The 13,015-nt window shown below is 27.8% G+C and overlaps 1 protein-coding gene across 1 annotated transcript in view; it reads right to left on the bottom strand.

Annotated features, from left to right (window-relative positions):
- Positions 1 to 13,015, bottom strand: part of cdm (importin-13-like protein cdm) — a 41,715-nt gene that overhangs the window by 17,290 nt on the left and 11,410 nt on the right. Inside the window, exons 6-12 of the mRNA XM_016064135.4 lie at positions 11,463 to 11,755; positions 9,354 to 9,438; positions 7,262 to 7,390; positions 5,230 to 5,310; positions 3,318 to 3,453; positions 3,115 to 3,164; positions 1,149 to 1,250 (exon numbers count right to left, since the gene is read on the bottom strand). Of these exons, the coding sequence (XP_015919621.1) occupies positions 1,149 to 1,250; positions 3,115 to 3,164; positions 3,318 to 3,453; positions 5,230 to 5,310; positions 7,262 to 7,390; positions 9,354 to 9,438; positions 11,463 to 11,755 (876 nt within the window). The remainder of the gene's footprint in view (positions 1 to 1,148; positions 1,251 to 3,114; positions 3,165 to 3,317; positions 3,454 to 5,229; positions 5,311 to 7,261; positions 7,391 to 9,353; positions 9,439 to 11,462; positions 11,756 to 13,015) is intronic.

Below are 13,015 nucleotides of genomic sequence, written 5' to 3'. Positions count from 1 at the left end.
TGGGATTTTCAAAACTTTTAGATGCAGGCTTTCTTACATCAATAAACTAGTTTCCCCCCGTTATTTAGTAGGAAATCAGTAAATAGAAATGAAATTTCAATACAATTTTACCAAGGGACTCAAAACTTGGAAGGTAAAATGCCATGCATCATAACAATTAAAAAAACATTTTTTAAATACATAATATCAACCTATATCATACAGTCAATTTATATACTTTAGCTTAAATATTACTAGAACTTATTTGTGTTCTTATTGTGTTTCTTATTGTTGTGATTAGCAAAATTCAACATAAATATGAATTGAAGTAAAAGTGGGAGAATAAATTAAAACACGATAGAACATTTAATAACGAAATAAAACAAGATAAAAAGAGTGGCGTAAATATTTGCAACAGGCTAATAATAACTGCAAAAATACAACAAAAAAAAGTAAAAAGTCAACTATAGCTTAAAAAAGTTTAGTTTACTTGGTGGACTAAACAATATATATGTCTATCTTTTGAAACAAAATATAATTTAATATTTTAACAATGCATAACCAGCTACTGCTTCTTTTTGATTTTATTATAAATTGTATTAACAATATTTACAATGCTTTAATATTTATAGGTAATTATTTAGCTTGTGAGCTTCAGAAAGTTTTTAATTGCACACTTCATTTGTAGGCATTTAAAAGCAGTCTTCCTCAAAGTTATCATGACCGTCGGGATTTGCTGGTACGCAAGCATCAAAATCCTGGGTGGTAGTTATTAAAAAGAAAAGCATTTCGACCTTGAATTTGTGCAATCCTTGACAGATCCTAACACCTATATCTTGTATTGTTTGTTAAGTATGTTCAATTACTCAGTTTACTTTTATGTTTTGAATTTTGTTTTATTTTAATCGTTTGACATTGTACAGTTGAAAAAATATAGACTAAGGTTTTCTTTTGTCAACAAAGTTTGTATAGTTAGTAATTACAGGGAAATTTATTGCAGTAAATTCAAAAATGACAGGACTTAGCAGAATTCTGTAGTTAAAATTATAATTAATTTTCATTATTTAAAAAATGCAACTATCAGTAAATGAAACTTCATACATGTCAGCATTTTGACAGTCTTAGCAGATATGGTATTTACTGCATAATCTTGAATATATAATTATTACCTGCCATTGTGTTGGGTCATTAATTGCAGCAGTAGTGGCTAGTTCTAAGTGAGCCATTAAATTAGCCAGAGCTGAATGCTTTAACACATTATAGCAATACATCTGAAAGAAAGTTCAATAATAAAATATGCATCTGATACAATAATAAAATCACTCAAAATATTTGTTTTCAATCGAAAATGCAGATACCAAAAATTATAACTCAATTCTTGATTTTTAAAAAGCTAGATAACCTACGTATTGTTGCATTAAGATACAAAATGCGCAGTATCAAACACTAATTTTTATTTAACAGAAGTAAATTTATATATTTAACTTCCTAATGAGACCACACTACTTTTCTATTACTATTCACTTAAATTATATTCTTATCACAAATTCATCTATAGAAAAATACAAAAAACTGACAATCTGTTAGATTAATGACTAAAATATGCAGAAATTATAAGAAGCAAAACTTAATAAAGCAACTCATAGCAAATTCTAATGTTAAAATAAAAGGGCATTAAATCAGTAAAAATATACTATGCTTAAGTCAAAAGAGTATTATAAAACAATTGTTTTTCAAAGTAAAAAATATATAACATATTTACAAAATTATTAAAGAAAAAAAATCATTCAAAAGTAAACTATCAAGAAATGATGTTTTAAGTTATTTCAGGCAAAACTGCTAAAAACAAGCAGAAAAATCTCTGTAAAAGATACTGAAAGATTCTTAAACGAAACTCAACAAACCCGTAGCTAATAAAGCCAAGAAAATTTCATTAATATATTTGTTTAATCTACTATAACATTAAATTGCATACAATATTCTGATTTCATAATTAGGTAATAAAATTCTGTAATAAATGCTATTAAAACAGCATTACAAATGAACAATTTTAATATTTCAGCATTTTTTTAGCAGTAAAATAATCTATTTTAAACTAAGTAGCCATAAAAATATTAGCGATTTTCTTTCCGATTGTAAAAAGCAAAATTATTTTGTAAAAATAACTTCAATTTTATTCCTTGCCCATTGGAAGTTTTCTCTAGAAAGGAAAAATTCATTCCCTTTCATATAAATTTAAATAATTGGTAAAGAAACAGGGGTGATTGTGAGCCCAAGTCAAAATTCCGGAAAATTTCTTGAGTTAAAAAAACAAAAAGAGTTTCAATTGAAAAATTAGAAAAAATTTAAACAAGTTTATTTTCTTTCTTCTCAATATTTCTTAGTTTACTTAAAATATATTTAAAATTTTACACATACCTATACCATTTACACATACCTATGATGACCTGGAGAAGTAAATAAAATTTACAAATATGTCTTTCTTTCCGAGTTTATGATTATAATAACTATTTACTGATAAAAAAAGAATATTAATCACGAATATAAGCTTATAAAGTATCTCTCTGGCTCTCCCTTGCAAACAAATAAAATTAACTGTGTTTTTAAGTTCCACATTTGAAAATTTGATTTCCAGAAACTTCTGTGATCAATGATTTTTTGAAATGTCAGGACCTTTGATCTCCAGAAACTTCCGGATCACTGTTAGCGAAAATTTCGGAAATCCGGATTTTTCCGGAGCACAATCAGCCCTGCTACTATAACATTAAATTGCATAAAATATTCTGATTTCATGATTCGGTAATAAAATTCTATAATAAATGTTTTTAAAATAGCATTGCATACAAATGAAAAATTTTAATATTTTCACATTTTTTTAGCAGTAAAATAATCTATTTTAAACTAAGTAGCCATAAAAATATTAGTGATTTATTTTCCATTGTAAAAAGCAAAATTATTTTGTAAAAATAAAATTTTGTGCCTTGCCCATTGGAAATTTTCCTTAGAGAAGAAAAATTCATTCCCTTTCATATAAATTTAAATAATTGGTTAAGAAAACACTGAGAAAAATATTTTTAAAGAAATGTTTATCGATAGAAATTTCTGTAATAAATTTTGAAATAAAAGTGTACAAACCACGGAATCACCTATATCTTGACGATAACAACGGAAAGATTCTCTCTCATCTAAACAGAAAGAAACAAAAAAGAACAGAAATAAACATAATTTTATATGTCACATACAAGAAAAAAATAAAATTAAATAATTTTTTCAACAAAAAAATTTATTGACAGTTAATAAGAAAAATCATTGATAATGCAAAGGTACATCTATCTTACCAAGTTTCCATCGTCTATAAACATCATCAGCAGGATACCTTAGTTTTATTAAGTAGGAATCTAATAATGTTTGGAAGAAGGGGTAAAACACTAAGAGAAGACTTTCAAAACCTCGGGAGGTGGAAACGATGGAATCCTAAAATAAAGAAACAATCACAAGACTAGCCTAAATAGTCACTGTTGAATTGAAAAAAACAATACAATACCTTATTTCTGAATTTTTTGAAACAGAAATAAAACATTTAAATAATGAGATGGTCTTACTTAGTACAGTAGATCGCCGATTATCCGAACTGCTCGGGACCGAACGTGGTTCGGAAAATGAAAATTTCGGATAGTTGGAAAAGTTTTTTAAAGTCTAGTTTAAATGATTATTATTTATGCACTAACTTTCCTTCTCACTTTTTCCAGGCTTAGGACTGGCAGTACTATCTAAAATAGCTCTGGCATGGTGAAAAGTATTTTTTTCCAATTTCTAAATACTTTTTATTTATTTTTCTTAAACTTTTTTTTAAATTTTTAATTTCTTTATTATATTTCAGCTTTTTATAATTTTTTTTGACAATTACTGATTTTACCACATTTTCTTTATTTTCCTAGACTTTTGTTTCAAAGAAGATGCTCTTTTTTGAGCTGCCAGATCCTTACTCTTTTAAAATAAATCAACTGAACTGGATCAACATCATTTTGAAGTTCTAGACTGCCAAAATGAAGTTTGCATTCTTGGAAGATAATTTTCAGTTGAAGAGGGCTAAAGGGGTATGTAGGTTTAACTGTATAACAATACATGTATGTATGGCTACTATAAGAAAACTGCTAAAAAAAGTTGTAAATTAAATATGGTCATCAAATGTAGTGGACTTCCAAATTTAGAAAAAATGTTGATAAGTTAAAAAGTATTCTTAACTTGAAGGAAAAAAAAGCGAATGCGGATATAGTTCGGATAATAGGCGCTCTACTGTATTAATTTTCTTCACATTTTCAAATTATGCAAAAATAGATTTGACAATTGAACTTAATTTACTTAAAAATACCCACCAAATATTGTTCATAAAAATTTGTCAACATGACCTGATGTCAGGTAAATATCATGATTATGCAGTTATAACCTCAAAAAAACCTGACTTCTAAAATCCAGAAACCTCTAAAAATAAGACAATTTTAATCAACTAAAAGTTATCTAAATCTTAGAAAGTCTAGAGGCAAAATGAAGATAAACACAGGCATAATAATATATTGAAACAAATTAGTAATTTGAAAAACTTTGCAGAAAACCATATCAAAAACTGCTATATATTACCACCCTATTGAAAATATTAGAATTCTAAAAATAAAACTGAAATTCATAACAATAACTGCAGAAAAAGCAATGGACAAAGCCACATTTATAATGAGTTTGTCATGAATCAAACACATCAAAAAGTGATTAGTTAAATGAGGATGCCTATTGCGGGATAAGATCAAAGTCATCTAGAATTTTTAAGAAAAATAGAGTTATTACTGACAAAAATAACTAGCAAGACCACATGAATTTATGATGGAATTGGTGCACCAAAGGGAGATTAGATACTCAAATGTGTAATTCAAAATTTTCATGTCATGATAAAATTCTATCAAAATATCTGGATTTTTAAAACAGTGCAAAAATCCGTGGAATAATTGCCAAAACACTAAAGGGATTAATAATAAAATCATTATAAAAATGAAGAAAAAAAATTTTTTTTTGGGCTCATAACTTTAATGTCTCTTAATTTGACGATATTTAAAAAACAAACGATATTAAAAAACAAATTATTAAATATATGATCACAATTGAATATAAATTATATCTATTTCTGAAATAATCTAGAATTACTCAATATTTTATGTGATGCGATATTTTAAAGAGTTAGTTTATGCAATCACTACTTACTTGGAGAGCATACCAAAATCCAAAAGCAAGCTCGCTGCAGACTTCATCAACAGGATACTGACCAGGAGTTGAGCTGCATTTCTGATAAATAATGAGAACAAATACTCAAAAAAGTTTTTTTTGTGCAGAAAACTGAAATGCAAACAGTAAAAAATATATATAATTCAGAGCTTATACACCAAAACTCCTTGATATCTCAGAAGATGAGATTGGATTGCGAAAATACAAGAGTTTCAACCAACCAAAGTGTTTTATAAAATACAGAGGAAGAAAAAGAAACACTTCTAAGTATTGCGAATATATTAATTTTTTAAATATTTTTGTATCATTAAGGTGAAAATGAAAAAATATTAAACTCATTAAATTTTTCCTATTAAAAACATAGTTTAAAAACAAAAATGAAAAAAATCTTTTATTAAAAATATACACACGTTAAAGTGTTACTTTGGTACACCTTCATCAGTTTGATAAAACACAGGAATGGTAAAAACAGAGATGATAGAAATCTGACAGAGGTTATGTTATACTTAAAGAGATAAATATGGTAGTAAAATAGAAGCGAAACATTAAAATTACAGAGGATTAAAAAAATACTTTGTCATTAGTGATCTTGCTGCTATACCACATTTGTCCAATTTTTGGGAAATTATTAAATTTTCATTCTCTGCTATTTAAATGTTTACTTTTAACTGTTGTATTTATCTCTTAAGTATAAAGTAACCATTGTCAGATTAAATAATATGTTTTTAAAATTCCTGTTACTTATCCTACTGATGAAGGTGTATCCTTGATGCAACCAAACGTGTATAGGTTTTTTAAGAAAATTTATCTTCATCATAAAGAATTACTCTTATAATTTTAGACTGAAAAACTAGTTCCAGGCAGAATTTTAGAAAGTTTGCATTCGTAACTAATAGGATGTTTCACAAAACAGTAATTAATAGCATTTAAGTGCCTAGAAATTTTTTTTTTTTCAATATGACATTGTACCTATTATTAATTGTGTTTTTAAATAGAAATAAGTATTTATAAAAAACAATTTACAAAATAATATCATGTAAACTTTCTTAACTTATTTACTAACAATCAGTCAGTGAAAGGTAACTAATATTAATAAAAGAAATGATATTAAAACAAATAATTTTTTTTCTCTCTCTTAACAGAAACTTTTATAAGGAACAAATGAGCTAATGACAATTATAAAAGTAAGAGCTAGCAATTCTGAATTAGTAACAATTGCATAATACTTAGATTAATAATTAGCCATAATTTTTTTCAGGTTTTTCATGCAACCAAAATATAATATGTAACCACAACAATCAAAATGTGCAAATATACTATGTTAAAAATTTAAAGTTTTAAACATTTTAGCTCATCAACATTTAAGGGGAAAAATTCATTTAAATTTAAAATTATAAAAGCTTTTAGTTCCTAAAATCTATTGACGAACATGCTATCAAGTTCAAATAATTTTATTATGGTACAAATGATGAAAACTAATATAAATTCATTGGATCATATTGAAGCCAGACTTATAATGATCAAGCAAAAAGTGCTGAAGTGAAAATTTATTAATAGCTTGATTGATTGAATTTGAAGATTTTTTAAAGTAATAAACCAAGTCTGATGCAAATATTATATATATATATACAAGATTTAATAATACAACATTAAATATAAGAAATAATATTAACAGCTCTCTGATGATTTGTTAATCAATGATTTGCTATGCATGTAGCATTACTTCTTATTCCCCTAATTTTAGATTTAGTTGCACTCCTTTTTTTTTTCTTTCGGAAATTAAAAAGTTAGGAGTAACAACATTTTTATTTTATTTTTAATCTACCAGCTTTGCCGAATTGCTTTTTGTTCTCTTAATTTTACATAAAAAATTTATTTTGAAGTAAACAAGTTAGTAGTTATTGCATTTTCATTTATTTAAGCACTTTTTTGTAATTAGAGCACATATACACATCCTTAGCCATATGAAGTTGCAACATAAAATAAGACCAATAAACATATATATACTCACAAGAATGATGCTAATTAGTTTCAGTATAAAATCCTTCTTTTCAGGCTTATCTAAAATAGTTTCCAGGAGTAACTGACAATGAGTTTCAGCAACACAAATAATTAGGCTATAAATTAGCATTATTTTTTCCTAAAATCAGAAAGTTAAGTTTAACATAATATTAAGAACTAATGTGACTTAAATGACAAATTAAAAAACTTAATTAAATTTAGGATTTTTAAATGTGTTTTCATAACAATGCAAATCAAACTATAGGCTACATTTGACCTAATAAAAAATTAACTTTATAAACTGATGCAACAAAATATATGTATTTACATTCAGACTGTCGCAAGCCCTTGCAGTAAAAACTGTCTCCAGGTGGAGCTGCGAGCACACAAGAAAATAATAACTTTTGTTTTCAAAAACTTAACAAGTTAGTTGTTGTACGGCTTGCTGCAATTAACCGTCATAATCCCTCATCACCATTTTAATTACCATAAATCATGAATAATTTCATTTTTATGTAGATTCATCATTATCACCTTGTAGTTTAGAAACAATAAATGTTTATTCACATTTAAAAAAGGCGGTCCATAATAAAAGGTAAGTGGAAATTACCATAACCATAACTTATAATGAAAAACAAGAATTTATTAGATTGAACACACACTATTAACGAATGTTATTATGCAATTTCATAGTTTAAGTGTTTATAGAAATTTTGCTGGTTTCCATGGAGTGTAAGAATATATTACTATTACTTTAGTAGAGTATAAGGATTATTTGCATGAGAAGACAATAATGCAGGCTTCATAGTGGGCCAAAGAAAAAAAATCAGGGCATTTTTTAGAGCAATATCCATATAACAGACAACTTAAAAAAAAAAAAAAAAATTCGAACAGCAAAAAAGGGTAATTTGCTCGAATTAAATAATAAAAGCAAATTTTATTACTAAAGAATAATAAATTATTCTCAATTTATTTCATTAATATGCTGTTTTTCAGAATTGCTTGGTTTAGAACAGAAAGCTTTAACAGTTTCCCGCATAATTTTATAAATACTAAAGTAGTTTTAAATCAACACATGGAAAATTATTATAGTACCATTGCATTCACAAAAATTACCAACATCAAATAGTTAATATTCTCTCTTAACAATATATAATTAGTATTTGAAATAGAGTTCAAGATTTTCTTAATCAAATAATTTATAAGTAAGGTTTAAATAAATTTGGGATGGAAACAAATATGCCACTAAACATTTTTGTACCAAAGTAATTCTAGTGGATGATCTTTCAATGCTATGATTCTATGATATAATTATTGTACTGTTGATTCGAATTAATCATTTTTCATAGGAATGAATCAATAATTATTGATTCATTCTGATATTGATTAAAATAATATATATTCTCAGGAATTGATTAAAACAATATATAAGCATGTGATCCCTGAATTTATCACCATAAAAATCTTATAACATAAAATTAGAAGTTTTGACACGATGAATTTTGCAGGTAAGGCTGTATACCTTGAGTTAATGAACTACAGAAGTTTGAAATTTCTAGTAGAATTAATTAAAATAAAAAGATGTTGGATTGGAAACTAAAATTTTTCGATTCCTCAACAATATTTTCAAAAAAAAAATAAAAAAAAAATAAAATAGAATTTGTATTCTTAGAAATTGGTATGTTCTGAACAAGCACAAAAATCAGGAATATCAAAACTAAGAACCCTGTTTAATACAAAATAGTTTAAGAAAAAGAGGAAAAAAAAGTCTCTTCTATCCTTAAATCTATAAGCAATTTGCATATTGATTCTTTATAAGAAATGGGTAGCTCATTGCATTGAATTTCTCCCCACATTGTTAAAGCTTTCAAAAATGAAACTAACTTTATTTTTAGTTGTTCTTATTTATTGGAATTATTTTGAATAAACTTTAATCAACTTCAGAATTAAGTTTTTATAATCCAAGACCACAAGGCTGACACATATTTGTTAGGGTATTCCAAAGAAATTTTTTTCTCAAAAAGGCTGAAATTTTAACTTTTTTAATATTTTGCTATATTTATTATCGGCATAAAATATGATAACAAAATGAAACTACTTACGACATTGTGATCTTGACTAGACTTTTCAAGAAGGACGTCAAATTTCGTGAAGTTTTCAATTATCTCTAGAATAGTGGCAGGATGTCTAAAACAATTTTAAATAATTTATAACAAATAGAAATTTATACGAATACAGATCATAATTCATATTAATAATTTTTTTTTTTAGAAATTTAGGAATAAAAAGACATAGGTAAGTCTAAGGATCAAGGGGTCTAGAAATTAAACAAGCAATAATTTTTTTTATTTTTAAAGTCAATTCCTACCTAGGTCAACAAAGGAAATTTTTATTTTAGTTACTTTTTATTAAATAATCAAAATTTTTTCTCACATATAAAACAAAAATTAAATAAATTTAATGAATGAATTAATATTTAAAAAAAACTGTACAGTACAGAACCCGTTATCCGGAAATCAGAAAACCGGAAAACCAAAAAACCGGAAAGAAATTCAAGAAATTTTCCCGCCATTTTTTTTTAAAAAAGGTTTTTTTCCTCATAAGATTTTAGGATTTTTCTTTCTTTTTGGAAAGATGTTTACCATACCATCATTTTGGAAATAATCATTAGTGTATTACTTCATCGTTTTTTCTTCTTTTTAAGATTATTTCCAAATAAATTTTTTTTTAGTTGGGTTTAACAATAAAAAAACGGCTTTTTGTGGCGATTCAGAAAACCAGAAAAATCAGTTATCCGGAATAGCGATGGTCCCAATCGTTCCGGATAATCGGTTCCCTACTGTACTAACATCAAGTGTCCTCCACTACAAGTTTAAAAAGTGTATTTGAACATGAGTGGATGATTTACGATAAGTAGAGAATTATATTGATTATTAAGGGTAAAAAAAAGATCATTACAGGAAATGTGTAATATTCACACAATGATGAAGATACACAAACGATTTTTTGTTGGAAACAAGACCAAAAGTTTAAATCAAAAAATGAAAAAGCAAATTAGTGAACCATTACTTGTTTTAATAAAAATTTCAATTTTGACAGCAGTAATAATAACTTCAGAATTAATATACCTTGTTTTAAAAATACACCAAAGATGAGATAAAAATTATTTAAAGACTATAACAACCTACTTTAGGTCAAAGATTTTTGAGATATTTGTGCTACAGATAAAATATGATGAAAAAAAAAAGCTGGCTAAAATTTAATACTGGAATGTTTCCTGTTTTTCAACTTGATAAAATGGATAAAAAAAATTTTTTTTCTAAATATTTCACGAAGGTTGATGTTCTAGTTCATTTACGTTGCACTAGAGCTGCACAATGGGCTATTGGCGATGGTCTGGGAAACATCCCTGAGGATAATCCAAAGACATGCCATCACAATTTTGATCCTCTGCAGAGGGGATGGCACCCCGGCATCGGTAGCCCAACGACCTGTAAGCAAAGTCGAGCACTTTACGGTAGCACAGTTTAATGAGGACCAATACCGCACACCCTCGGTCCCTACGCAGACTGATCCAAGTGGTCACCCACCCGCACACTGACCGCAGCCAGTGATGCTTGACTTCGGTGATCTGCTTGGAACCGTGTCTTAACGATCAGTCCACTGCGGGACTCACGAAGGTGGAATAACAGAACTAACAAAATAGTTTTAGAAGTAGGTACAAAATTTAGGACATGCACTAATTTTCTACTTTCACATCTATTTATATTTCTCGCTATATAGATATATATTAAGAAATACTTTGGATTTCTTTATGATACTTTAAAACCTACTTTTTCAGATAGAGTAGATAAACAAAAGCTTTGTATTTTAGAAAGTTTGATATTTCGGAATGCAGTTCCAGTAGTCAATAAAAACAAACATCTGCTAAAATGGATCAGTCATAAAAATTGCATTCGATAATTAAAAAAATTAAAACTTACTTGGAAGATTCTGGATTAGCTATATAGATATATATTAAGAAATACTTTGGATTTCTTTATGATACTTTAAAACCTACTTTTTCAGATAGAGTAGATAAAAAAAAAGCTTTGTATTTTAGACAGTTTGATATTTCGGAATGCAGTTCCAGTAGTCAATAAAAACAAACATCTACTAAAATGGATCAGTCATAAAAATTGCATTTGATAATTAAAAAAATTAAAACTTACTTGGAAGATTCTGGATGGTTGGCTATATTTGCTAATGCTTCAAGAGCAGTTTGGCTTATCTCCTCTCTATATACAGAATCAAATGTGAGAATTAAAAGATTTTTGTAATCATATATTGAAGATCCTAGTAAAGCCCAGGAGGCATAACATTTTAGAGCCATTTCACACAGCTCAGCAGGAGCTGTTGTTTTGGATAAAATATCTTCAACAATATTCATGACTATGCTTAATGATGATTCTAAGGTATGACGTACAATTCCAGTTTTTCCATGAGCCAAATGAACAGTCTGAAACTATTTTAAAGGGGGAAAAAATAAATTAGTAAAAATTTGATATTAAAAATTTTTTCCTTTAACTTTTTATTTATTTAAATTCTTAAATAATTAACTTTTTATCATTTAAAACATAGGAAACAAAATTTCATTACAACTTGAATTTTACATTACCAAATCAAAACTTACGAGACAATAAGCAACACAGACTATTTCAGTTATGGAAAAGTTTCTTGCATTTGACATCACTTTATTAAGCTAAATACTGAAATTTTTTTTTACCTTACATAAGAACTAGATTTAAAGAAGTTTATAACGAGAAAAATTAACATCGTAATAAGTAACAAATGATAAAAGTCTTTGTCACACGATTCCCACAAAGAGTAAAGGGGGGAAATATCTTACTTTCAATTAATGCATGCTTGAGCCAAAAATAGATTTAAGGACAGGATGTGAATTTAAAAGTGTGAGAAAGTGTTTCGATTAAAACAATAAAACAAGAAAAGGATATTCAGAAAAGGAATAACATAAAAAGATCAATAGAAGCTTTTTATGTTACACACACACATATATACGAGGGTGTTTCGAAAAGTAAAGATACACTGTACGCCAGAGGAAAAGAAAAGTTTTGGCGAGCAAGTTGGCAACACAGGTTTTAACCTTGAACCGTTAGCTTTCTCCTCGCGGTCGTTCGGCATTTCAACGTTGATTCTGGTTGGAGTAGGTCGTGTTTAAAATGGCTGCTGCAATTCAGAATCCCGCCAAATGCGAAGCGCGCTCCGTCATACGTTTTCTTCATGCAAAAGGTCAGAGACCAGCGGATATTCACAAAGAAATTGTTTCTGTTTATGGGAACGTTATGAATAGACAAAATGTAACGAAGTGGTGTCGTCATTTCTCTGAAGGTAGGACCGATATTCATGACGAACAAAGAACAGGTCGGCCACCTGTGATCTGTGATGCCCTTCTTCAGAGAACGGAGGAAGCAATTCGTGCGAATAGACGTCTCAAATTGAAAGAATTGTGTCAGATCATACCGGAAGTGTCAATGACAACTCTTTATGAAGTTGTGACTGTCAAGTTAGGGTACAGGAAATTGTGTGCGCGCTGGGTTCCAAAAATATTAACAGAAGAACACAAAAAGAAAAGGATGGGCTTTGCACTCGACTTCCTCACACGCTATGCAGAAGCAGGTGATGAGTTCCTTGATCACATTGTGACAGGTGACGAGACGTGGGTTTATCACCATACACATGAATCCAAGCAACAATCAATGCAATG

The sequence above is a fragment of the Parasteatoda tepidariorum genome, chromosome 7 (genome assembly GCF_982258835.1).
Source record: "Parasteatoda tepidariorum strain Cologne lab strain chromosome 7, Ptep-v5.0, whole genome shotgun sequence".
In the NCBI taxonomy this organism is placed as follows: Eukaryota; Metazoa; Arthropoda; class Arachnida; order Araneae; family Theridiidae; genus Parasteatoda; species Parasteatoda tepidariorum.
The sequence above is the reverse complement of the archived record's forward strand: the minus strand, read 5'-3'. Positions and strand labels throughout refer to the sequence as shown.